The 25,136-nt window shown below is 48.6% G+C and overlaps 11 protein-coding genes across 11 annotated transcripts; 7 read left to right on the plus strand and 4 right to left on the minus strand.

Moving 5' to 3' along the window:
- Positions 1-128: 128 nt before the first annotated feature.
- Positions 129-889, plus strand: FVEG_10609 (hypothetical protein; the record flags this gene model as incomplete). The annotated part of the gene is made up of 4 exons (XM_018899772.1): positions 129-225; positions 284-628; positions 682-810; positions 864-889. The coding sequence occupies 4 exons, from the start codon at positions 129-131 to the stop codon at positions 887-889; spliced, it is 597 nt and encodes a 198-aa protein (XP_018757903.1).
- Positions 890-1,912: 1,023 nt separating this feature from the next.
- FVEG_10608 (hypothetical protein) lies at positions 1,913-3,709 on the plus strand (the record flags this gene model as incomplete). Its single annotated transcript, XM_018899771.1, has 1 exon — positions 1,913-3,709. The coding sequence occupies one exon, from the start codon at positions 1,913-1,915 to the stop codon at positions 3,707-3,709; it is 1,797 nt and encodes a 598-aa protein (XP_018757902.1).
- A 97-nt stretch (positions 3,710-3,806) lies between these two features.
- FVEG_10607 (hypothetical protein) lies at positions 3,807-5,954 on the minus strand (the record flags this gene model as incomplete). Its single annotated transcript, XM_018899770.1, has 11 exons — positions 3,807-3,912; positions 3,970-4,059; positions 4,121-4,329; positions 4,384-4,595; positions 4,655-4,832; positions 4,884-5,033; positions 5,097-5,190; positions 5,247-5,407; positions 5,466-5,537; positions 5,592-5,731; positions 5,789-5,954. 11 exons carry the CDS (start codon positions 5,952-5,954, stop codon positions 3,807-3,809), a joined length of 1,578 nt encoding a protein of 525 aa, XP_018757901.1.
- An 841-nt stretch (positions 5,955-6,795) lies between these two features.
- Positions 6,796-8,532, plus strand: FVEG_10606 (hypothetical protein; the record flags this gene model as incomplete). Its single annotated transcript, XM_018899769.1, has 7 exons — positions 6,796-6,926; positions 6,979-7,098; positions 7,148-7,395; positions 7,446-7,808; positions 7,862-7,953; positions 8,003-8,036; positions 8,090-8,532. 7 exons carry the CDS (start codon positions 6,796-6,798, stop codon positions 8,530-8,532), a joined length of 1,431 nt encoding a protein of 476 aa, XP_018757900.1.
- Positions 8,533-9,020: 488 nt separating this feature from the next.
- FVEG_10605 (hypothetical protein) lies at positions 9,021-11,583 on the plus strand (the record flags this gene model as incomplete). Its single annotated transcript, XM_018899768.1, has 4 exons — positions 9,021-9,044; positions 9,107-9,583; positions 9,630-10,345; positions 10,393-11,583. The coding sequence occupies 4 exons, from the start codon at positions 9,021-9,023 to the stop codon at positions 11,555-11,557; spliced, it is 2,382 nt and encodes a 793-aa protein (XP_018757899.1). The 3' UTR covers positions 11,558-11,583.
- Positions 11,580-13,918, minus strand: FVEG_10604 (hypothetical protein). The gene is made up of 4 exons (XM_018899767.1): positions 13,542-13,918; positions 13,106-13,491; positions 12,184-13,057; positions 11,580-12,133 (listed from the first exon to the last, which is right to left on the minus strand). Exons 1-4 carry the CDS (start codon positions 13,842-13,844, stop codon positions 11,711-11,713), a joined length of 1,986 nt encoding a protein of 661 aa, XP_018757898.1. The 5' UTR covers positions 13,845-13,918; the 3' UTR covers positions 11,580-11,710.
- Positions 13,919-15,335: 1,417 nt separating this feature from the next.
- On the plus strand, positions 15,336-16,781 carry FVEG_10603 (hypothetical protein; the record flags this gene model as incomplete). The annotated part of the gene is made up of 1 exon (XM_018899766.1): positions 15,336-16,781. One exon carries the CDS (start codon positions 15,336-15,338, stop codon positions 16,779-16,781), a length of 1,446 nt encoding a protein of 481 aa, XP_018757897.1.
- A 300-nt stretch (positions 16,782-17,081) lies between these two features.
- FVEG_10602 (hypothetical protein) lies at positions 17,082-18,804 on the minus strand (the record flags this gene model as incomplete). Its single annotated transcript, XM_018899765.1, has 3 exons — positions 17,082-18,034; positions 18,085-18,510; positions 18,561-18,804. 3 exons carry the CDS (start codon positions 18,802-18,804, stop codon positions 17,082-17,084), a joined length of 1,623 nt encoding a protein of 540 aa, XP_018757896.1.
- Positions 18,805-19,417: 613 nt separating this feature from the next.
- FVEG_10601 (hypothetical protein) lies at positions 19,418-20,845 on the minus strand (the record flags this gene model as incomplete). The annotated part of the gene is made up of 3 exons (XM_018899764.1): positions 19,418-20,308; positions 20,370-20,426; positions 20,483-20,845. 3 exons carry the CDS (start codon positions 20,843-20,845, stop codon positions 19,418-19,420), a joined length of 1,311 nt encoding a protein of 436 aa, XP_018757895.1.
- Positions 20,846-22,658: 1,813 nt separating this feature from the next.
- Positions 22,659-23,458, plus strand: FVEG_10600 (hypothetical protein; the record flags this gene model as incomplete). The annotated part of the gene is made up of 2 exons (XM_018899763.1): positions 22,659-23,394; positions 23,451-23,458. The coding sequence occupies 2 exons, from the start codon at positions 22,659-22,661 to the stop codon at positions 23,456-23,458; spliced, it is 744 nt and encodes a 247-aa protein (XP_018757894.1).
- Positions 23,459-24,354: 896 nt separating this feature from the next.
- Positions 24,355-24,690, plus strand: FVEG_16840 (hypothetical protein; the record flags this gene model as incomplete). The annotated part of the gene is made up of 1 exon (XM_018906079.1): positions 24,355-24,690. The coding sequence occupies one exon, from the start codon at positions 24,355-24,357 to the stop codon at positions 24,688-24,690; it is 336 nt and encodes a 111-aa protein (XP_018757893.1).
- Positions 24,691-25,136: the final 446 nt, after the last annotated feature.

A 25,136-nucleotide genomic window follows, 5' to 3' on the forward strand; every position in this document is an offset into this window, starting at 1 on the left:
TGAATGGAGCTCCTCGTTTCGATAGGAGCTTGAACAGCCTTTTCGAAATCCACACGAAGCAGGACGGCAGAGGCTTCCTTCATGTCAATGTCAGTCGTCAAGAAGGCGCATCTGCTACTGCCATTTCAATGGGCTTCGAAACCAGAAATTTTGGCAATGTTAGACCGGACGCAGAGTTACTAGACAGTATCGACTTCAGTGGCAAGTTCAACTGGAAGGTCATCCGTGAGTATCCTATCTCCAGCCTCGGTCTAGTTTACCCGCAGATACTAATGACCGACAGTCATCCAGCCACACACTACATCGCATCCAATTAAGTCCACTTTGACGGACTCCAACCTCTCGTTTCCGGCGACACCTAGTTCACCTGGAGAGCTCCAATACTTTCCTCTCACTACAGTACACTCAGTATCTGGCCAGCCGTTTTGGTATCAACTAACCTTTTCTCCCGTCACTGTTGACCAAACCAATCTACGCTGCGACATTTATACCAACAGTCCCAAGGGGTCTTTTAAATTTGATAGAACTACTAAAGATTACCTTGAAAAAGAGATACAGGAGAACCTACTAGCTTTTGAGAACCAGTACAAGCAGCTTATCACTTCTGGAGAAAAGGCAATTGGCAACGGTGAGCTTTCGCCGCTTCAAATAGTTTATGGTGGTAACGCTGACTAGTGACAGGCCACCAAGCAAACATTGCTGCTGCGGTCGAAATTCATCGGCGTCAGGAGGCGTTGCGAGGATACGAAATTAAGCCCGCTGCGCTGAAGCAGCAAGATGGTGACGAAAAGCTCTCGAAAGCCGAACGAAGTAAGTCAAACCCGCGTAAACATCTCGTGTTGAGAGTTTCCACACATCTTTAGGCCACGTTAGCTCATTCTCACATTAGTCTGCCAAGCCATGGACTGTGGCACTTCTAAAAAGCTGGATTGGTAAGGGTCAAGAAGGAACGCTCTGCGCTTGAGCAGGTTTTCATATTGTTACTGTTGCCAGTAGAACGATGATGCTACAGTTCACGTCTTTCCCCCCCAAGGAAATAAGGCAAGAAGTGAATACTAGAGCTTATTGTAGTTCCCAACAGTCATGGCTTGTAATACGAGGTTTCTCTTATGATCAGTCAAAAGTGGTGAGTCATGAACTAGTAAACATAGAGCGGCATCTACCATTTGCATTTATGCAATAAGAAAACACATCTTTCGCCCCGGGAAGCAGAACATGTATATATAGAAGTGGAAAGTGGCCGAATTCAATAGTCGATATGCTTCTTCACAATTCCGTTTGTTTTTGAACACGTCGTTACCGAAGCGAGGTATGACTCTTCTATATCTTGAATGTCAAGAATGACTCTATGGAGATAAGGAGGCTTAAAATTGTATCAGAAAGCATCGCCCTCTTGAATTAAGTCATTATGCAAAGTCGGATGACGAGTGGTGATGCAAAACGTACGTACTAATTCGATTAGCCCAAATCACGGTATCTTATTCCGTTTGCCGGGTACCGTAGTAGTTTCCGGCTTTCTAGCCCCTTTGGACCCCGCCCTTCCGTGCTTATCAAGTATGCCGATCCATTTCCCCTCCCTGATACGGACCGTCAACCGCCGGATCAAGACTGTCCAAAGCTTGAGAACGGCATAGTACGAGAAATCATACTAAGAGCTCATTACTTTAACGGTACTATGCCCCGACGCGGCGGCGGTAGACAAACGAGATCGTGCGGGCGCCGCTCCCGAGGCGGGTGTCAGGCATGCAAACAAAGACATGTACGGCGTCGGAACCTTATATGGTCTACAGGATACTGACAAAGGAAGGTCAAATGCGATGAGAGCAGGCCCACGTGCACGAATTGTGCAAAGAAAGGCTTGCTATGCGACGGGTACCCTCAGCGAACCTTGAGGTGGTCCTACAAACACGAGATGATAGCGAGTGAGACATCACAGCAGGAATCGAAGTTACCGAAGCCTCTGAACGACAGCCCATCTATCGTTACTCTGAGTCCACCGACGGCTGATGAATACACCCGCGAGGAGGTTGGTGGAGTGACGCACAGTGAAATGGCTCTTTGGCCACAGTCAGAGGATATCGGCTTATCAGATCTTTTGGGCTTCGATTCGACGAACATGTTTGATCAAGAATTCGTTGGTAGTCTTGACTCCATCGTTATGGAGACCCCGACCTTTGACTTTTCGACTTTCGACCGGCTACCTGACTTCAGCTTTGATACATCACCTCAAGAGAGTCCCTGGTTGGGTCCTGGTCTTTCCAGTCAAGTACAACCACTAGGGGTAGACCCAGATCCCTCCACGCGGCTTCTGAAATGTTGGTTCGATGAAGTATGTCCGGCCTGGTCCGGCTTCGACTCCAAGTCCAACATGAATAGAAGGATGGCCGAAGATCTTTGGCAAAGCTCGCCTCCCGTCTTCACCGCTCTTCAAAGTATGTCAGCTAGTTTTCTCTCGGCACGATTACCGCAGATGAGGCAATCCGCTATGAATCTGCTCAAAACAGCCACGCTGAGTGTCCAGGCAGAGATCCAGGAGCTCAATGAAAAGAATGTCCTCGATGAGATGCCAACCGGTATCCTGTTTGCACTAATCTGCCTTGGTACAACAATTTGTTGGCTGGATACTCGTCGGGTGGGTTGGCCGTTTCTGCAAGAAGCGAAGACGCTGCTTCGTTGGACCTCGCAGCAGCAATTCGCTGCAAATGCTGACAAGCTGGATTTCTTCAATAAGAGTCTCGTCTACTGGGATATGTTGATATCTTTCATATATGATCCAGAACCAGGCACGGATATTCACGAAGTCAGTGTACTAGCGTCTAGCTCCCCAAGATCTGTATCTATGGATACTTATAGCCAGTCCTCCTATGAGGCGGATCCTCATCCATGGACAGGCGTCTCACTCCTAAGCGCGACCCTCTCCACGCGGTCAGTTCGCCTCTGTAGGGTCCTACGACGTCGCACTACTGAACGAGCACCAGGCTCTCCTCCTCCGACGCCAGAGATTGAGCAAGCAAAGGAATTGGAGGTAGAGTTGCTACAGCTGCAGCTTTCTCCTACACCATTACTCAATGATACTGGTGACCACCGCACACCACCTGCTGACCTTCTACACGTTGCTCAAGGCTATCAACTCGCCTCTCTGCTCCAACTCTACAAGCAATTCCCTGCCTTATTGGCGCCCCGTTCCCAGCTTATACTGGGAGACCCCAATGAAGAAGAAATAATTATGCTATGGCACAAACGCATCATACCCCTCACTCTTCGGCTCATAGAAGTGCTAGAGAAAATCCCATCAGAGTCCGGGAGCTGCGCTATTCAGCCACTATTGTATCTTTGCGCTGCTACTGGCCTTCGATATACCCCGACCTCCCCACCTGGAACGGGACCCAGCAGCAGCCCAACCAAGCCAAGGCCAATGGAAAGTATTCTTGACTACCTCGAGCTTCTGAAAGACCCAGTCGAACGTGAGAAAAAGGTGGAGGACCCATTATCTGTCTCACAGGTGGCTATCGATGTAAGCAAAGGGCGAGCGTTTATCTTGCGGCGCCTGAGTCTCTTTAAAGAATGCTTGCACCCTGGTACAATAGAAGTTGCCGAAAGATTTACGAAAGAACTGTGGGCAGCTTATGATGAAGTGCCTCGCGGGACTATGGATGTTTGTTGGATTAGTCTTATGGATAAGAAGGACCTACGAACGTTGTTTGGATGAGGGCAGTATATATAAATGATAGGACCATAACAGCATTAATTAGAAGAGAAGACAAAATCCCCCGACACACAAATCCTTTGCTCTATTGTGAGTGCCATTAAACCTCATCAGCCACCTTCTTCCTGTCCTGAAGCTCATGTGCGTGGACCTGAACCTCTGTGACAAACTTGTCAAACTTGCGGAGATTGACCTTCTTCTCAAACCTGTCGAGCATTAGCTTCCAATACCTAAACATGTAACATCTATGGAACTTGACATACATTTCATCAATCTCGGCTGGTGTTCGGCGTGCCACCTCCGGGAGGATGAACCAGGCGATGACGACAGCAACAGTGCCGGTACCAGCGAAACTAAGAAAGCATTTATCAGCAACCACAAATAAATCATCAAGATCTTGTAAATGATACTTACAAGAAACCAGTCTTGACGCCCCACTTGGCCGATCCATTGATCATCAACGGGGTGCAGAAGCTGAAGATGATAGCGATACAATTAGACACAGCTAGCGACCAACCAGCCGTCTGGGCCCTGAGGCGCTGTTGTGGAATCTCTGCAGCGTAGGCGTAGCCGATGGCTGAAGCACCAGTCGTGGAAAACGTAGCGAGGCAAGCAAAGAAGATCTGTAGAGCACTTATTAGCCAAGCGGGAAGCATTTCTGTTGAGATCATACTGACAAGTAGCGAACTGGTAGCCTTGGCTGTATAGTCGAAGCAGCCAATGATACCCAGGCACAGGACAGAGACGACAGTGACGGCGTATGGGTAGACAGTTAGAGGTCGTCGACCGACAGAATCCGTAAGTGTTGCTGTAGCGATCATCGAGATGAGCTGAACGGATGACAGAATGAGGGTCACGAGGAATGGGTCCTTGTTTCCTGCATATTGGACTGCAAGAAAGTTAGAAGACTTTGATATAAGGCAATCATGTAGTCAAGCAAACACGTACAGAAATATGTCGCGTAAGTATTGAAGACAGCCAAACCGACAAATTGTTGTGTAATCTTGGGCCAACCGGAAATGATGAATCGTATCAGGTTGCGACCCTTGAACACAGCCCAGGGTCCCAGCTCGGAATTTTGCTCAGCTTGTTGGCGTTCGAGGGCAATGGTACAAGTCATGATTTCCTACTCCGGAATTAGCATCGCTGGAAATCATGAAACTAGGTAGGTACTCACGATCTGTTGATCAATGTCATAACCTTCGACATTGGCGAAGCATCGATTCAGGACTTGAGAAGCCTGCTCGACCTTGCCCTTGCTTGCTAACCACCAAGGTGACTCGGGGATGAGAAGGAATGCGATAAGGATACACCCGATCATCGCCCACTACAATTGGTGTTAATATCGATACTCTTCTTCGATCTCGAACAACGAGTCTTGGTTACTCACCTGAGTGTAAATCGGGGTTCGGAAATCGAGCGGGTCGTTTGCTTTGAGCTCCTTAAGGGCCACCGACGCAAAGAGCTGGCCTAGAACGAACCAGCTATTCAACAATTATTACCGCTGTCCATTTGGACCTGCAAAGGTATCATGACTTACAAGCTGTAGGCGTTAATGAAGAAACCTCGGAGCTGAGTAGGCGAGATCTCAGATAGGTACAGTGGCATGGTTGATTGCAGCATACCAACACCCATGCCAGAGAATAGCTTTGCCACAAGCCAATGCTGCCAGTGTGTTGCGAATGACTCGGCGAAGACGCTCTATTTGATGAAGAAAAGTGATCAGTGCCAATTCTTGTAGATGTCGTGGCGTACGTACCGCGGTGAGAACAACCCAGATAATCATCATCGCAGCCTTGCGACCGAGGCGTTCAGTTGCATATTGAAGAAGCTACAGACATTGTCAACACATGATCCGAAATGTTGAGTATGAAGATCGACGTACGACTTGACCAATGGTCTGTCCAGCTGATTGGATACCTCCCCATGCCGAGATGTATTTACCCGCGATGATCGTGGTGCCAGAGGTCGAAAACTGTCGTATGAATCCAGCATTGGAGACGATTCCACCGTTAAGATTGATCTCTGTTGCGAATACTGATTAGCGGATAATTGAATGTCAAGGCCAGACACAAAGCTTACGGTAGCCGTCGAGAGAGGCTGAGAAGGCTGCAAGCATAGCGATGCAGCCCACTCGTTTGAACCTGCGAACACTCTGCCAAACACTCAGATCATCAAGCTTGGACCTCATAAGAAGTCCTTCGCCCGTGTCTTCGACGGTCTCCGTGTGAGCCTTTGCTTGCTGCATTTTGACGATGTTTTCTTTTTTTCTGGCAATGCAGATCTGACTTGATGCAGCCAAGATCTTGGCCTCGATCAGTCTTTATGGAAAACCACTTGGCGATACGATGTCGTATTTTTAATTCTGATTCCTCCACAACAGAACGCGGGGCCCCAGACTTGTCCGCTCCCAGGCTGGCTCCCTTCAGATTAGCGTCTAAATTAGAAGGGAAAACCCCCCTGTGGAGGGGGAATGATTGAGTGTGACTGGGGCCGCGGAAACCAGTCCGTTAGTATACGACAGCCAGACGCTCTAACAGATCCAATCACATGCGACTGTCAAGGATATCACGGCAACGATATCCGAGAGTTCATACCACTAGAGAGCATAACAGGCTTGATCATCTACACCCTCTTCGTCTGAACAATGACCGAGCTGAACATTTCTCGGGTCAAAGATGCAGCGCAGGAAGCTTGTTGCACTCGGTTGCGTTTGAGCCGAGCAAGATCATCCATGCTTTAAATATCTGTTGATGATCATAAGACTGAGATTAAGATGCGCAGGGTTCGAAAAAGAGACGGCGAGAAGCCCGAATTTAGAGTGAGTCTGGGAAAATGTATGGTTTAGACCTTGTTCTCCAGGATCAGGGTTGCTCTAGTATGCTTTGCTTCATGGTGTTAGTGACCACGGTGTGCAGTCACGGTATTGAAGTTTTACAAGTGACTTGACGCTGACGATCAACGAAATAGGTCAGAAGCCGTTAAGTCTTGCGGATAAAAGGCAGCTAAATGCCACGTAGAATAAAGGGCTATCAGAAACCATCCTGACAATACTCCATAAATCTCTCACTCTCAACTATATATTGAAAATGGCTTCACGTCTTAGCACCGCCTGGCTTATCGCCCAGGTTGCCACTGTTTCGGGCTTGTCTTTCAACGTGCCATCTTCGCCGCCGGCCAACTCGAGCGCCCAGCTTTCCGATACCCCAGTTGGCGTTTCGTGAGTAGACATACTACGACCGACGTAAGATAAACTTGCTGATAATCTGCAGCTTTGAGTTCTTCGCGTTCCCAGGCTATTGGAACGATGTAGCTAGCACCTCGACCTGTCTGCAGAACTTGAAGGACCTTTCGGGAACTTGGCCGCCCATCAGAATCGGTGGAACTACGCAGTATGCATGATATTGTCGATCTTTTAGTCGCTTCTAATATACTGAACAGGGACCGGGCTACCTACGATGCATCCTCTAGCCAACAGGTCACTTACACAGTGGCCAACGCTGGAGATGCGCCAAGCACCTTAACCTTCGGACCGTCTTTCATGTCCTTAGCAGGCACGTACGATGGGAAAGTAACCATAGGCTTCAATCGTCGCCTCAATAACCTTGCAAACACCGTCGCTGCTGCAGCCAAGGCGGTTGATCAGATTGGCAGTCTTCATGCCATTGAACTGGGCAACGAACCTAACTGTATGTTCCGTTTCCTGCCCGGCATTTACTCGCCACTAACTATTTGCCAGTCTTCAGCAGCAGTGACCCGATCGCTCAAGGTTCTTCCTGGACAGCTTCAGCGGACTACAACAGCGAAGTATCCTGGCAAGATGCCGTGTGCGGTAATCTCTCCGCTTCCAACCTCATCTCCGCTGGTGTGTTCTTCGGAACCAGCCCGATGAGCATCGCTGGTCTGACTGCGGTCGAGGGTCAGGCCAACAGCTATGTCAGACAGTACTGCTCGCACAACTACCCGCAGTCCAAGAGCACAGCCAATCTAGCAAAATTGATGAGCCACAGCGCTATTGCCTCACAGATCAAGCCTTTTGCTAATGAGGTTGCAGCCGCGTCGGCTAAGGGCAAGCCTCATGTCTTTGGAGAGACCAACTCTGGTAAGTCAATTGTCCCGGCTAAGCCATTGCCATGGCTAATAAGATGTCCTTAGCTACCCAGGGCGGTGGAGGTATCAGCCCAACTTATGGTGCTGGACTGTGGCTTCTCGACTATGTCATGCAATCCCTGATCATGGGTACAGAGGTACGAAATCCCGTTCATCTCTTCCAGCGCTGTGACTAACGCTTTGAAGACTCTGTACTTCCACCACGGCACCATCGGAAATTGTAAGTAAACACGTCTCGCGAATCCTTACAGAAACTAACACCTCGACCAACAGGCCAGTACTGCTGGTGGGGCAGGTACTCTATGGGTTCTCCTTACTTTGGTGCTTACTTTGCTACCATGGCTCTCGCCGGCGCCGACAAGATCGCCCCGTTGGATGATCAGACGACCGGATACGCAGCTTATGCCATCTACAAAGACGACAAACCTGTCAGGGTTCTTCTGTATAACTCTGACTACTACACCACTGGCACTCGTTCTTCTCAGACCTTCACTCTAACAGGACTCTCTGGCTCCACTGTTTCAGCCAAGAGACTCACTGCCGCTGCTTCCACGTCCAGAGTCGATGCCGGCCAGAGTCCGACTGTTGCGGGGCAGACGTTTGAGAATGGATCGTGCAAGATTCAAGGTCAGAGTACGACTGAGTCGGCTACTGTCTCGGGAGGAAAGGCGACTTTTACTCTCCAGGCTTCCGAGGCTCTCCTGGTGATGCTGTAACATGTAGCATGGTGGCTGCTTTAGCAGTCGGAAGTCAGTGGTTGGAGATAAAGACTGGCGCGCGCCGGCTCTGAGCACTAACAGGGTTGGACTGCAAAGCTGATAGCTGCGCAGTACAATATGGTTAGCTTAGTTATTAGTCGTAAGAGAAAGAATATGTTATCGGTATAATGATCCGCAGTTACTTACCCCGATGCCCGACCCGTTCAATTGGAGCATGTCGTTTCCCCTCACTGTTAGCTAGCGCCATGAATGCGGAAATGATCAACTGACGCCCTGTACTAATGAGTGCTAGCAAATGTTCCTTCGATCAATTGCCCCCGCACTGAACGCATGTTCGCTTTGACATGACCCGAAGCGATACGGGCTTCTAAATGGAAGCAGTAATGTGAGTAACCTCTTGAGTATTAACTTCATATAGCCTTACATATTTTGCTTGCAAGACTCCTCACTGCAGTGAGGCAGCTACCGTACCGCGAGGTAATACAATGGCGCCATCACAGGAACAACAAGTAACCGCTATCCTGTCCTCTTTTAGTCTACGTACGTACCATTAAACTAACTCGCGACGCAGATCATCAATCAGCTCCAATCCAATTGGATTTGGATTCCCGACTGGATCGATTCTTCCAAAGAAAACACCGCCGCGCGCATCGTCACATTCAGTCGCAAATTTACTCTCCCATCTCAACCAAACCGAGCGCTCCTCCACTTCACAGCCGACACGCGATACAAGCTCATCATCAATGGTACCCGAGTAGCTGTTGGCCCAGCCCGAGGCAGTCCGTTGATTTGGTATTATGACTCGCTCGACATTGCTCCGCACCTCAAACAAAGCGATAATGAGATATCCTTCGTGGTGATCCGTTACTTTGCGGCTTCTCGGGGTGGAATGCCTTTTGAGCGAACCGCTTTCCCTGGATTGACTGTTATCGGTAGTGTTGAGTCGGAGGGGCAGTCTATCTGTCTTGACTCTCGAGAAGGCTGGTTGGCTGAAGAGGATAACTCGATCCTGTTTCCAATGGGAAGACCGGATGATGTCTTCCTTCATGTGAGTGTTGTGCTTCATCTTGTAGGAGGATACTAACTCCCATCAGATCAACGAACATATTGTCCCAAGCCCTGCCAAAGAGAAAGTCACACCAGTACCATACAATATCAAGACGCTCAACGGAGAGCTTCCGCCATGGCGTCTTCGATCTCGCGTGATCCCCATTCCAGAACAAACTCCTGCCATTGTCAACACCGTCAGAAAGAACGTCGGAAGCTCGATCTCTGATGACTGGGTTGCATACCTCTCTCGTCAGCGTCCTCTCATTCTGGCAGCTGGATCCTCACATACGCTCGAGGTCCAAGCGGATGTGCATTCAACGGCATTTCTGCGCTGGACGTTCAAAGCGGCGCAAAAGAGCCGGATCAGGTTGAAGATTACTTACAGCGAAGGTTACGAACACGAACCGCGCTCTTATCCATTCTTTAGATCAAAGTCTGACCGCCTGGATGCCACCAATGGCCATATCATAGGTCCTTACGATGACATAACCTTTGACCTACCAGCGTCGCAGACCGTGGTGTACGAACCATTCTGGTTTAAAACATTTCGCGTTATGCAATGGGAGATCACAGCCGGGGCCGAACCCGTCGAGCTATCCTCTTTTAATGCGACTCAAGTCAATTACCCTCTTGCAGTCAAAGCAAGCTGGGAGGACCCAGGAGACAAGGACGCCAAACAAATATGGGACGTTTCCATCAGGACTATGAGAAATTGCATGTTTGATGGTTACTCAGATTGCCCGTTCTATGAGCAACTCCAGTCAGTATAATCCCCATGCCAGATTGTTCTGACTAACCGATCTCTAGGTACTCAGGCGATTCTCGCTCCGTCGGTCTATTTCACTATCTCCTCTCTGGCGACGACAGATTGATGAGGCAAACAATCACCAACTTCGCTGCATCCGTGACACCCGAGGGCCTAACACAGTCTCGCTTCCCCTCCCACGTACCACAGATCATCGCTGGCTTCTCCCTGTATTGGGTTCTCCAAATCTGTGACCACCATCTCTACTTCGGCGACACAGCATATACACGATCATTCCTCCCTCGAATCGACGGTGTCTTTGAGTACTTCGAGTCTCACATTGATGACTTAGGTCTCGTTAGCGGATTTCCAGAAGATATATGGCAATATGTCGACTGGGTAACTTCGTGGGGTGCAACCGACACGCATCCTGACAAGGGAGTTCCAACATCCGGGCGGGAATCGAATCGACATACGTACTTCAGTATGCTTTACGCTTATGTCCTGAAGCAGGCTGCTCGGTTGATACGAGATGTCGGTCGGCCTGGATACGCGGACGAGTACGAATCTCGCGCGGCATCCGTAATTAAGGCTTTGCGGACTCATTGCTTCGACGGGAAGTTCTTCACGGATTCGACGGCTGATATCGCGGCCGATGGGGCCTACTCGCAGCATTGTCAAGTATTCGCCGTCCTCAGCGGCGCCGCAAACCCTGAGGAACGACAGCGCCTTCTGAAAGAGTCATTCTCCGATCCAACCTTTTCCAAATGTTCCTATGTCATGATGTTTTATGCTCTACGTGCGTTTGCTCTCGCTGGAGACGAAGTCTACGAGTCAGCATGGGGAAGTGTTTGGGACCCTTGGCGAAAGATGTTGGCAAACAACCTCACAACCTGGGAAGAGGATGATGTGAGACAGCGATCCGATTGTCATGCTTGGGGCAGTGTTCCTATCTATGAGTACTGTGCCGAGCTGGCTGGTCTGCACGTCATAGCTCCAGGGTCAAGCAAGATCTTGTTTTCGCCGAGACTGAACTTAAGTCCAGAGTTGAAGGCAAAGGTAGCGCTTGGTTCGAGCAATACCGCTACAGTATCTTGGAGTGTGCAGGAGGATGGAAACAAGAAGGTCGAGTTACGGCTTGAGTCGCCTGTTTGGGTTGTAAGTAAGTTGCCTGGCGGAGAGGAAAAGGACTGCGGTGTGATTGATCACCTCATATTGAGTTTCTAGGATGGACATGGGTCGCAGATAGCCACTTGAGAAAACGTATTATTTAGAGCAATTTCAGCTGGATTTGATATACTCTAATTTCGCAAACTAACCATGTAGTATCCAACCTCCTACTCCATTCGTTGCATAACACAACTGAACAGTAACCAATCCTCAATCATCATACACAAGCTGCAACGGTCCCTCGCGACGATCCGGCCTCGTAATATGATCTACCCATCGACTATCAGCAGTGTAATACACCTGCTTCGAGTCTCCCCACTTCTTGGGCCGCAGATTCTGTACCATCACCATACGATCGGCCTTCTCGATCTTAACAGGCTTTTCAAAATTCTTCTTCGGCTTAAGTCCAGATCCAATACGCAAGTCTGTCCAGCCCATGGTGAGGCGTCTAAGCTTATAATGCTCCTCCCAAGCGAATTTCTCACAGCTACTAGCGTTTTCCAGAAATCCCCCAAGGAGGCTTTTAGCTAGATTCAAGTGGGCGTTTTCTCGATCGTCGTAATAGCTCTTGAAGTTGGGGCAGAGTAGATTTTTCAAGTTCTTGGCGTGTGATAGAGCGCGGGCCATAGCATCCTTATCTTCGTCAGTTTAACCTTCATGGAAAGACGGGTGCAACAACTTACAAGGTTATCTTCTTGGGGCGCAATCTCAAAGACCCGTAGTGAAGGTAGGTTCTTGGTCAAGATTTCCACGGACTCAGCTGAGGCATATGGTATGTCCCATGCCTCACTACCCGAATGCCGATAATGAAAGCGCAGTGTTTCGAGCCCCGCATGCTTCACAACCGACTGCAACAGCCGTCTCGAAAGACCGGGGTTAGGCTGCACTGCCGAGTTGTACAAGTTGTAATCATGTATCTCCAAGCTAGTCAACGAGTCAAAGGACGAGACGAATCGATACATCCCTTCGAGGTATACCTCTGTCTCGGCGTAGTTTGACTTGTAACCAGGCTCTGTCATCTGCAAAGACAGCTTTCTCAGGTGAATGCTTCCCTTGCCACCTTTGGTAAACAGATCTTCGAGATATTTGAAGAACTTGAGCTGTCCCACTTCAAGACCCATGAGCGTCAGTTCCTTGAGTTTGAGAAAGTCAAAAGCTCTTGTGAAATTCCGCATCACATTTTCACGGTGTTTACCTTCGAAGCTTATCCCACGTAACGTCAGTGATTTGAGCGCCGTGAAATCATGCTGTTGTTCCAAAGCATCAGGGTTACGAGCTTTAAGTTTGTCTTCCCAATCCCCTAGAAAGTCAGAGTAATATATGGATGTTCGAACCTCTAGGCTCTGAAGAGTTGATAGGGAGTTGAGTAGCATGCTCTGAAAGGGTCGTTCGTCGGTGACAATGATCCTGTCCCAAGACAAATCTTCGATGGAGATGTGCTCAAGATTCCCGAGTTTGCCGAGTGGAGCCATAGCTTCAGGCTTTATGGTACGTTGGTGAGGGTGGAGACGTATAGATTTGAGATTCTTCAATTTAGAAAGATTCTCCGCCATTGGCCTTGAGTCTCATTAGCATAACCAGATGGCTATGGGGAGGATTACTTACTCAGTAAGGTCTTCGGCATCGAAGACCTCCAAGTTATGAAGGTTTTTCAAGACTTCCTCAAAGTATCTCAACACAAAGGGCTTATGCCTCTTGCCAGGATCAATGCCTCCAATGATCATCTGCCTGACATTGCTGGCACAAGGAGGCACAGCGTTTGGATCGAGAAGAGTTGAGAACTTCTCTTGTTGGCCTTTGTACTTACACTCTCTCTTGAGCTGTTTCTTTTGGGCTATGCTTAGATGGGGTTCAATGCGACGGATGACGTGGGGAATATGCGTCCAGAAGGAGGTTGAGACGGAGATGCGCTTATGGATGATGGCCATTACGATAGCGTAATATCGCTTAGAGGTGCAGGCCATCTTGACCATGCTTTTTGGGTCATTGACCTGAGCTTGTCAGTGTTTGAGATTTTGCGCTTGGAATTGGTGAGACTGACACTTTCCAGGATCTGTTGGAGTATCTCGGCTGGCAGAACTGACAAGACATCATCAGGAACTGGCACCGTCTCCTTCTGGATCTCACTCTCGGCTGTAGTATTGACCTTGGATTTTGATGTTGTCGCTTTTACCTTTCTCGGTGGTGCCTTTTTGCCTTTCGTTGTCGGCTCATCTTGCTCGTCTTCGGCCGGGGCCTTACGCTTTCTCTTTGGTGAGGCAGTAGGCGCAGGTGCAGATTGAGCTGGCTTCGTATTGACGCCCAAGTCAATATTGCGAATTCTGGCGCTCCTTCTCGTTGACATTTTGACTGCAATCGCACGAAAATAGAAGAAAAGTTTAAAGGAATTGAGATCTTGAGACGATACTTCGCGTGATTATGAAGGACGCATGGATTTAGGGGAGATTGGATGACTAAATGCTCTGATGGTGATTCATTGGTGCGTTCGCTGGTCTAAACCACTGCAGCCTAGAGTTAGTCTTCAGGTGAAGCGCTTGGCTCGATTCAGAAAACGCCGGGTTGATAATGTTTTAATAGGGCTACTAACAGCTTTGTTCTTGGTGGATTATATTTTGGCATCATCATGGGTTATTTCTCTTTACAAGGCTCTCTAGGCTTTTTCTTAAAGGTGTTAGTGTTTTCTTCCTCTCTCATAACTCTTGTTACATGCAGCTAGTGTCACGGTTGTTGGCTCTTTTCTCCGCGTCAAAATAACTCCAGTAGGAACTCTCTATTGGTTACCAAGTCGGTCCACAATTCCGCCCGCGGAATCTCTACATAAATCCCTGCCCTTCACTTCATATTCACAAACAACACCAATTACATCGGATGCTCTCATAGTCAAACTTTATAGGGTAGTTTCAGCATCTGACAGTGTTTTCTTACTAACCCGGCATATCCACATTAGAAGTGTTGGGAAAGGACATCAAGCTGCATCAAACGATTCGATGGCAAAAAGACGTTACCAGCACTGACGTGTTCGTTTCAAATGATTGGGATGGGAAACCACGAACGATTGTGATAGTGAATGAAATCAATTGAAAAATGCTATCAGAGAAATAGATTATGAGATAACAGTTTCTATTGCATTAAGCCATTACCGTCCATTGTTAAAACAGCCATGTTGTTGAAAAATCCGAAAGCTGCAGGGTAGTCCAACTGAAATGTAAACCCTCAGGACCCTGTCTCGCCATCGGAATCTTATCCCCGCTCGGACCTCACATCCAAGACATATCCCCCGCCAAGCCAGTAGCACGCATCTAGGCGACGCCTTAAATGATCCCTTGCACAAACAAATACCACTCCGGACTCCCCAGATAGCAATCCCTATCGCACCCTGAGACTTTACATGAGACACCACCACCATCAGCCTGTGATATCTGGTTCTGAATAGCTAAGAAAGCGCCACCAATTGTGGCACAAATGAATTGGAATTTCACCCCCTTTTTCGCTGCCCTTCCCTTGGTCACAAGGCATGTACGTGCTGTTTGGTCATAAAACATAAGGCTGCAGCCACCGCGCTGCTTTTTTCTGATTGTTCAATTGAGTTGCAACTTTTGCTATGGCCGTCAAGTTGGAGATAACGGGGGCTGAAAAGCTCCCAAAACTTCCGACACTGCCGACACTGTCAACACTCCTAGCACTTCCAATTGTCGTCAAGATTTTAAATCACCCCAGCCTCCAGAATCTCCCAGATCCCTCCAATGTTCGAAAAATTCCAAGGGCCCATATCGCCGCCGTCGCGTTCATCATTTCGGCTCTATCACTTATTATTCTGAGTCCCTGGAGCTGGGAAATGGACAGCTCGAGCTGGTCGCATCACCGTCACAAATATCGTGACGAGGACCGTAAATTCGCCCTCGTCGTACCCGCTACATCTCCAAGCCCCGACCTCTGCAAAACGGTCGTCACCGCCCTTGCGCTCGGCTACCCCAGTCCCGTCATCATCAACTGGGGAATTGATCACAGACTCATTTCTCACTGGAACGGTGGTCACAATCTGCCCAAAATTCCCGGCATTGTCGACTATCTCGATGCAGTTCTGCACCCTGATGCGCATCCGTCTGAGAGATTGAGTGAAGATGATATCATACTCATGGTTGACGGCCACGATGTCTGGTTCCAATTGCCTGCGCAGATCATGCTCGAGCGATATCACAGGATCAATAAGGAGGCCAATGAGAGGCTGCGCAAGCAGTGGAATAAGAAGGGGAAGATGCCGATGCAGCAGACTATCCTCGTGGCCACTGGCAAGAAGTGCTATTCTGGTCTAGTCGACAAAGGCATCAACATCCAATGTGAGAAGTGGCCTGAGAGTCCAGAGCGAAAGGACCTCTATGGCCCCGATACAGAGAAAGATGGGGAGCACTGGCAGACAAACAGGCCGCGATGGATCAACGGTGGTGTCTATATCGGCCCCGCTGGCGATATGCGTCGCTTGTTCCGTCGATCTCTGTTTACCATGCAGGCTGGTATCGGAGAGGGAATCAAGATGCACAGTGAACAAGCTCTCACTGGTGAAGTCGTCGTGGAGCAAGAGATCTTTCGGAAATTCCAGAGAGAAAAGGGAAGGCCCAGACGTGGTATGCGAGACATGCTGGACAAAAAGCTTGAGTATGGCATCGGTCTTGACTACGGTCAACAGATATCGATGCAGACTCAGTGGACTCAAGATGACGAGGGTCGCGACCACGGTGCTTTCGTCACGTTGGGTGATCAGAAACTCATCGATCAATACTCCGCCGACTTGGGTATCTCACCAACACGACTAAAAGGTCTACCGGAGGATATCAAGAATGCAGAGAATCCACTGGAGCTCATCCGACCAGACGCAGACTGGAACAACATGTCCCTTTACGCCGATTTCTTCCTCGAGACCGTCCCCGTCATTCTTCACCACAACGGTATGCACGGTCTCAAGCGACGCCGATCAACATGGTGGGACAAACCATGGTACTACCACCACCTTCGAGAGCTTCTCAAGATGCAGATCCAAAAGAAGGGTGAACCTGAAGATCCTCTTGCGACGGTCAAGACAGACCATGGGAGGGTCAGGTACTGGGGTGTTTCGGCGGAGTATGAGAGTCGGTACCCGAGACAGATGGTTGATAACGCGTTTGGAAGGTTGGATAAGATGAAGTTTGGGGAGATTTGTAGACATACGAAGAAGGCGCCCAAGGGGCCGAACCAGGAGTGGTGGGAGGAGGTGTTCCGTGATACTGAGGGGCCTTGGGGACACTGAGTCGTTGCCATCGTGTGTTTGTTTTGGGTCTGAGGTTGAAGTCTCTATTGACGCGCAGCACCGTGTAAATGAGTTAAGGTCGCTGTTATGGGCGAAGGATTGGAGTTAATTGTCTTCGTTGGGAACTTGTTCGATTTTATTTCTGTTATACTACTGGTGTCTGGAAATTAGTCTTTGCACAATAAGATCTACGCTTACTGTCGTCTCTCGTCGCATCAGAGTTATTATTTGATACAGGTGAATTATTAGTTCTGACCTTTTGCTATAACCAGACTATCATGTCGACAGCTTCTCGTGAGCTTAGTCTCGCGGGATTCTAAATACAGGATACTCCATCCCCGCTTCGACAGGAATGATGTTGAACTTGACATAGCTATCAATATTCTCCGGCTCCAGAGCAATAAATGCCAAAGCCGCATTCTGTTGCCTCGTGCTAACGTAGTAGCTTCCGACCGGCAGCACAACTTCTCGACTAGTTGAGTTGGTGGTGACCGTGTTGAGATACGTGCCTTCATACAGCTCTGGTTCAACAACCGACGACTCAATCGTCAAGGTTTCCAAGGTCCGTCGAAACTCGTAGTTCATCCTTTCCACTTTCAGGCCCAAGATTTCGAGCCTCTCGGCAACGTCAGACCAAGTTCGTGGAATAACATAAGCTTCAGGTCGGGGCCTGGTGAGATTGGCGATCGATGGGGTAGTGCGCTGGAAGTCAATGGGCACTTGAACGACACTACCATTGCGAGTGTCGATCATGGTAAATGTTCTGTTCTCTGGGACATATGAATCGGTGATGACGATATCTTCATCGCTGTTGACGAACTCATCACGGGCATCTTCAACAACCGACTTGACTTTCTCAGCGTTATCCCTCGCTAACTCAAGAATGGTCTGGATTTTGATGAGAGCAGTCGCAACACGACGTTGGAAATGTTGATTGGCAATACGAATACCTCGCATCTCAAGCAAAAATGAAATCGTTTGTGTCAGTCCGACTGCATTGCGGCCAGTGCGTGCCTCCGTCACAGCTTCAGTGAAGCGAATGCGCGAACCTTCTGTGCGGTTGGAAGGCCCAGTCACATATGGCTCCCACCTCAGACCATGAGACTCAAGCTTCTCCCCGACAGCTGGGATGAAGAAGTCGAGGAGTTGCTCTCGAATTTTGGGATGAATGTTGGGGTTGATGCCGCCCGACAGCAGAGAGTCGGCGCCGTGTTGGTAGTGGCCGCCGTATATTGTAGGCACGGTGAACTCGTCTGCAACGAAGGTTAGCTGGGGCAGTTGATAGGCATTAATGGGCACTTACGCATGTCGAGCGCTATGTGAGGGTTCCATTCACTGACGATTCGCTTGATCTCCCTTGACTGGCCGCGCATAAGCTTCAGATGTTCTCGGTTGGGATCGAGATTTGATGCCAACTGTCTCTGGAAGTATGCAACACCGTCGACATTATATCGAGGAAGGATCTTGATGTCCATCTTCTCCAAGATCGACTTTGCCCACGCCGGTTCGGCATCCATCTTACCAAGGAACGCAAGGACGGACTCATCAGCAGCGGGCTCATTACCGTGGATTGCAGCTTGGAGATAGATGCGAAGCTTATCATTGCTCGAGTTGGTGTTTGGCAGGGACAGGAAGACATATGGAATGGCGCGTCCTTCTTCGGATTGAAAAGCTGCCGATTCATAGGACATCCAGTCATGCTTCTGAGCCAGATTGCGAATAAAGTAATCTTCACGACGTTAGCAGGTATCTTGTAGGTGTTGACATTGGCGCTTTGACCGAGTTCAATATCGTCAGTAGGTCCCTCGGTGCCGTTTGAGAACCGAGCAGGGACCTTCTCAGGGTTCAGAAACGCAGGTGATCGGAGCATAATGTTGACGTCGGGGAAGTTGGCCGAGACGAGGTCGGAGTCTTTGGTGGTAGGTGCCCAGTTCTCGCCATATTGGAGACCTCTCTGAATGCCACCAGACTGTCCTGCGACAACGGATACGAGGGCCGCGACGGTAATAATTCGTTTAGCCATTTTCGGAAGACTCTAGACCAACCCAACAGTCGTCAAAGCCTTAACGGTAATGCTGTATTTTACTCTGAGGGAACACCGACCTTTAAATGCGACGCATTGCGTTCGCATCGCATCGCCCTCGGTCGTTGATCGGAACTTATTCTGAATCCGCTCATCGCTTAAAGACGATCGTCACATTGCATTTAAATATTGTGACATTAAGTAGGATTCCATTACCAATTACCTCCGCATTCTAACCTAGTTGATACGATGGACTGACTTACGAACTGAGGGGTATGCTTGGCATCAATGATAATCTGGAGACTGGGGTTGATGAGCATATAGAATTGCCGAATAAGGTAGGTCGATAGATAAGCTTAAGTACAACTCCGCAATAACCCGATTATAGTATAACGTTTATCAAGCTTCGCTTGAGGTTCAGGATCCGCATTCTTTTCGCGGAACGGGTGCCCTTCAAGATATCCACCCAGTGGTATTGCGGAGCACAGCATCCAGACGAGTGGCACGGGGCCAATAATGTCCGACGAATTCTGTTAAAGTTATTTGCAAGACTACTCTCAGAAGAGTTGATCTACTGACAGAGTTGCTGAATCCATAACTATCGCTGTTGACCCTACTCCTTGTCTCCTGCAACCTGGCCATTAATGGGGCCCTCTTGAGGAGGTACCTCCACCAGAACCTCGCCAGGCTCTTCATTAGCATCAGCATCCTTATCATACTTCGCCTCGTCAACACGGAGTACTTCATGCGCCAGCTGAAAGTATGACTTAACCTCTCCCGAAACCTTGTGCTGCTTCTCCTCCTCTTCCTCAAACTTCTTAATCTCAGCCAGAGCCTCAGCAGGCCCCAGATTCCAAAAGGACTCATGGGTAAGTCCTCTGATCTCGGCCGAGTTCTTGCGAACGTCATCCTCAAACAGCTCCGGGATTTTGACCGACGGCGCCCAGAGGCTTAGCTCGTACATGAACCGATCAGGGTTGACGACGGCCGTCCATCCTAGGCTAAATGCGATGGAGAGGAGAGGTCCAACGCCCGGAACAAATCCTAGACCGAAGGTAATGGCGTTCTTGAAGAAATCCTCAAACCAACTTCCCTTCTCGCCCTTACCCCACTCGATGTTCAGACCGCTGTGCGCTTGTGCAATGGTAAGCCAGCTAAAATCGTACGCATCGCTGTACGAGGCTCTAACAGGCACAGTTCGGATATTGTCGCGATGGACAAGCTTGATGAACTTGGCTTCGTAGGGGTTTACCTTGCGGAACTGACGAGGGCAGCTCAAAAGCTCAGTCAAACCCGTGATGTCGAACCCGATGGTATGTTCACGCCATACGTTAAGGCCACTGGTGGTGCTTGTCTCGTGACCCATGAAAGTCGAGCCTCCGCGCCAGATGTCCACGGTTCTGTTCTGCGTGAACGATACCTGTAGCCACATGCTGAGATTGGGATGGTCTTTGCTAGCTGAGAATGCTACAGGGATGTAAATGGCTCGAATGCGGGCAAGCAGCTATGACAGGGCTTAGTATCACTGGTATCAGAGAAGCAAGCCCACTGGCTATGAGACTTACATCAATCCAGACCCATCGTTCCTCTTTGGTCGGCATCGGCATGGTCATAAACCAAGCCTAGTGATGTCTGCATCAGTATGTACCTATAACGCAACAGCACGGCAAGTACTTACCTCAGCAGCATCCCCTTTCTCATGGTTTTTGAACCGATTCCCATTCGTGCAAAGATTATGCTCAAGACGTCTTCTGATATCTGTCTCACGAGGGCCGTAGCTGAAGGGCAACTGCTTCCAGTTTCCGTAGTGGGTGTTCCAACTACTACCAGTGACGATGGCGTAGGGAGAGCGCTGGTGATAGTGACCGGTCCAGGAGTTTGCATTCTTGGAACCGTGGTCAGCCTCGACGTTCCAGATGTACTCAACCATGAAGTGGGAGTAGAAGTGCTCGGGGTTGTCGGCCTGGTAGTGAGCGGGGTCTTTGTTGCGTAGGACGCTGCGCGCGAAGAAGACTTCTCCCTCGGGATATGGAATGGCCATGATGACTGGGTTTTGATAGAAGCTGAAAGATATAAGGTGAATAGGGGATGAGTTGCAAATAAGGTTAAGATTCAGTGCGCATCATGGGAAAAAAGCTCCTTATATAAGAAGAGAAGTCGACGAAGCGGTGTATCTTGTGCATAACTATGATGCGGCCCAGCGTTGACTGATTGAATGCAGGTCATCCTCCTTATGGATTATTGGGAGGAAACGGAAGGCCTCAGCGTATCAAGCGAACAACAAGGTCTCGGACTCTGGCCATCCAAAACAAATCATCTGAAACTTGCATCTAGGCGATGCAACCAGGTCGTTATTTTCCGACTTGAATCGGCGAATGTGAAAGCCACCAGCATCGTTGAAGGAGGACCAGTGAGACTGAGATATCTGCTTGCCTTCAACTCTTGTAAGACAATCTTCTATAAAGGCTCGTATGCATAGAAATGTGGGACCGGTGTATCTGCTTGTCTCAGCGCATGTGGTATATGATCTCCCCGGACCAGCATTGCATGCTGATAATACTCACCGCTTCTCAAGAATCAGCGTATCAGAATTACAGGAAGAACCTGGAGATGAGGTTTGAAACGTGTGGCGTATAATGCGAGATCGATTTCCGAAAGCGATGTTGAGGTCACATGGAAAACATAAGGAGTCTATGCCCATGTTCACCAAGACTGGATACACCGCTACAACAATCATACCCAGTCCTTTTAAAGGACTACATGTATCTTGGGATAACCCTTTATGAAAAAGGGCCTGGGCAAGTAGTTCAAGGGATCGGAGACATGATATCAGAATTCAGAAATGTCCACAGATCTATGGCCATGCATGTGCAGCCGCTCCACAATCCGTGATTTCGATGACCACAACATTTAACAATTGGAACCTGATAGGGTACAACACGATTTCTCTTCCGCAGTAAGAAAGAGTGGGTGGCTACGATCGGAGCGGCCCGAGCCTCTTCCGATGATTGATATCCTATCGTCCAGATGAAGCCGGCAATGAGCTCCAATATACCGCTTTCATCTGACCACCGACGTGATGTCAGTGAAGCGACGGTAGCCAAACCGATATTTCTCAAAGGTTCTCAGAGTTCCTGTTCTACCATACTCTTTATCTATACCCCAACTCTGGCTCAAGGCGACAAAAGAAAGGTTTAAATGGGAGGGACAAGCCTCTTTGCTTGCTCAACTGTAATGCCCAGCTTTAAGTGGGCAATACTTCAAACCAAGATATTGGCTGGTAAAGGCAAAGTAAGACAGGCTCCAGCCATATTCCAAAGATATCAGTTGCAGGACATACGATTTGCAACACGACGTTGGAATATGACGGAGAGTAGCCTGAAACGCTTCAACTCGAGTCCTACCAACGTCATCTGCTCCAAGATCAGCACAGGGATGACCCAAATAGGTTAGGGTATGCCGAGATGACCAAGGGGCTATGCTGATTGAAGATGGCTGAATTGAAGCAATTATACGAGCAAAAATCAAGCTTAAAAGCCTGAGGGCCAGGAGGAACACCATCCTTGTAAACTAAACGAACTGTTATTAATTCACCAACAAATCTGGTCTCATGCTTTTTTGCACCTATAACTTGAGATGCCCCGCACTGCCCTTTCAGGCTTTACTAGTGTTTGATCAATTTTTTCGAGAGGCCTGAAGCCATTGCTAAAGTCTTGGCTAACGTCATAAGTATGCCTCGACAGGCTCAACTCGTTGGGGGCCATTTTTGAATCGAGGCATATTATAAATATAAGGGATAGTACAAACAGGCAAGAAGGGAGTTTCGATGAGATCGCTGTTAAGTTCACGCAGACATGGCCATGAAGTTATTGAAATTAATCCTCCTTTTGGCCTTTCCATCGATCGCTGCCTCGTTGTCCAAGCGTGACTGCGAATCCTTCGATCTCACCGATCCAGGACCCAATGGATGGTCCAGGACGGGCCAACCAATCCGCGTGTCAGAAACTGTGAACTGCACCGTCGAAAGGGCCAAGGAAAACGGCGATGGCAAAGGAAACTGCAACATCCAGCGTTACAAAATGGGCATCATCGCCAACACAACTATCAACAGCACCGACGGCGCAACCTATCGAGCACCATCACCAGCAAACCTCAATACCTCCATGGCGAACAAAAAAGCCATCATCAAAGCTGTCAAGGGCAGTGTCGACCTATCGGGCGTTACCCTGGAAAGACTCGTCGTGATACCGTTTACTGTCCCTTCCAACACAACGCCGAATGGGACATATGGATATTGGACTTTTACGCCTGAGATACGGTGCTGGCGGGGATATCCGAAAGGTTGTGACGGTGATTTGGACAATGACTTGGACGGTAACTCGGCTGTGGTTTGCGGCTTTAGGCTTAAGAGCAATTCGACGGATGGCAATGGCACTACATATGCAGGCAATGTCAGTTTCGTGGAGGAGGAGGAAGAAGATGGTGTTACAAAGTCTGAGGTCAGACCGTGGCCAGAATATCAGAAGGCTCGTCAAATTGCTGCTGAATGGGGTCGGGTTGATGTAGAGTCTGGGGCGATAAGATATTATGGTATGTCAACGGCGGCCATTTGGTCATCTGTTGCTTGTTTATTCGTTTTTATCTAGAATGGTAATTGACAAGTCCATATTCCACCAAACCCTTGTAACAATGGAACAGATATACTTTTCAAACTCTACGTCGGCTGAGGAAAGAGCGTGCCATAGTGGCCCAACGACATTGAGTTCTTAAGGCTTAACATCATAATAAAATTTACGCTGAGTTCTGTCTCTTAATTTAAGCTCTTAGCCATCAGTCTCAACTGCAAATAAAACATCTCTGCGGCTGACGCATTAAAGAAGGAATATGGAATTCCCGTAGCTACAATAATCACGCAGAGTGGCAGGAACCTAGATAAAATGAGGAAAGCAAGTAGAATAACAGCCTGATAGCTCGGAAGCGTCAATATTGGGGTATTGACAACGTTGGTGATCTTGATTCTCTGATCAGGGTGGTTTCATAGGTCTTTATACAGCCGCGCCGCCTTGGCCAACGTCATTGAAGCGACGAGGGCTGGAAGATTGGAGGCCATTTAGAAGAAAAGGCAGCAACACAAAGCATAAAAGGACTTGATCAAGCTCCCGGGGAGTCTCCAAATCACCGGCCATTTTATACACATAATCCGAAATCACGGCAATAAATTTCATAATCTTCTGCCTTGTGTTTTTCCCAACCGCATCTCGATCGCTATCAAAGCGCAACTGCCAGGCCTTCAAGCTAGAATTGTCAAGTGACTCCAAAGGCTACTTTGATCAGAGTAGCTCGATTCGTGTCGCTGAACTAGTCAACTGCACAGCACAGAGAGCAAAGGAAAATGGTGACGACAGGGGTAATTGCAGAATCAAAAACACCAAGATAGGCATCATCGCTAATTCAACCGAGGCCAAGTCTAATAATGAACCCCTCGACACTTCCCTGGAGAATAAGAAAAGCACCCTAGAAGCAGTGCAAGATGTGGCGGACTCTAAAACAATGGAATATGTCCACTTGCAGCGACATGCAGTTATACCATACCGAAACTCATATTGGGTCATACGCAAAGGGAAACGCGGATATTGGGTCTGGGCGCCTGCTATGAACTGTTGTCCCGGAGCTCTAGATGACTGCGACAATGATGACGATCTGGATGATACTGAAGCCGTAGTCTGTGGGTTTGGGGTTGATAGGAAAGAGAGTAACGAGAGTGATGCCGAGTATCGTGGCAAGGTTGGGTTTGTGGAAGATAAGGACCCAAACTCTATGATAAAACCTGGTGTGAGGCCTTGGCCAGACTATAATACGGCGGTTGAGATGGTTGAGGAGTGGTAGAAGAATGATGTGCATGTGAAGGAAGAGAAGGAGTCCCTGGCTACGGGATATCACACTGCTATCTCGCCATTTGTTGGGATATTGATTGTCTCTCTACTTGAACCCATTTGATTAGCTAGATTTCGTCTTATGAGTATGGGAATGAGAGGGCCCTGCGATGTGAATTTACTGGAATGATTATAGCTCTTGGTCTGTTGTTAACCAAAGCGTTATGCATAGGGGGTATCTCTTACAGTATTATAAAATACCTCTAATATAATTATCTAATTATTATTAGCACTTTAACTTAGTTCTAACTGTTATGTGAGGCCATGGCCTGGAACCGAGACTTTCCCCTACCGACATAACCGCATGATGATACGGCGATATTATGGCATGAACTGCATCGAAAAGAACTAAGTTTGTTTCCCCCGGCCCCCCTGACTGTCATTGGTCTAAAGAATAGG

Source organism: Fusarium verticillioides, chromosome 11, assembly GCF_000149555.1.
Source record: "Fusarium verticillioides 7600 chromosome 11, whole genome shotgun sequence".
Classification (NCBI taxonomy): domain Eukaryota; kingdom Fungi; phylum Ascomycota; class Sordariomycetes; order Hypocreales; family Nectriaceae; genus Fusarium; species Fusarium verticillioides.

Excerpts from the sequence above, each read along its gene's own strand:
- FVEG_10604 (XM_018899767.1), bottom strand. The coding sequence starts at position 13,844 with ATGTCAACGAGAAGGAGCGCCAGAATTCGCAATATTGACTTGGGCGTC. Across the intron at positions 13,492-13,541 it reads TCCAACAGATCCTGGAAAGT|GTCAATGACCCAAAAAGCAT; the intron begins GTCAGTCTCACC and ends TGACAAGCTCAG. Across the intron at positions 12,134-12,183 it reads CGCCCCAAGAAGATAACCTT|GATGCTATGGCCCGCGCTCT; the intron begins GTAAGTTGTTGC and ends GACGAAGATAAG.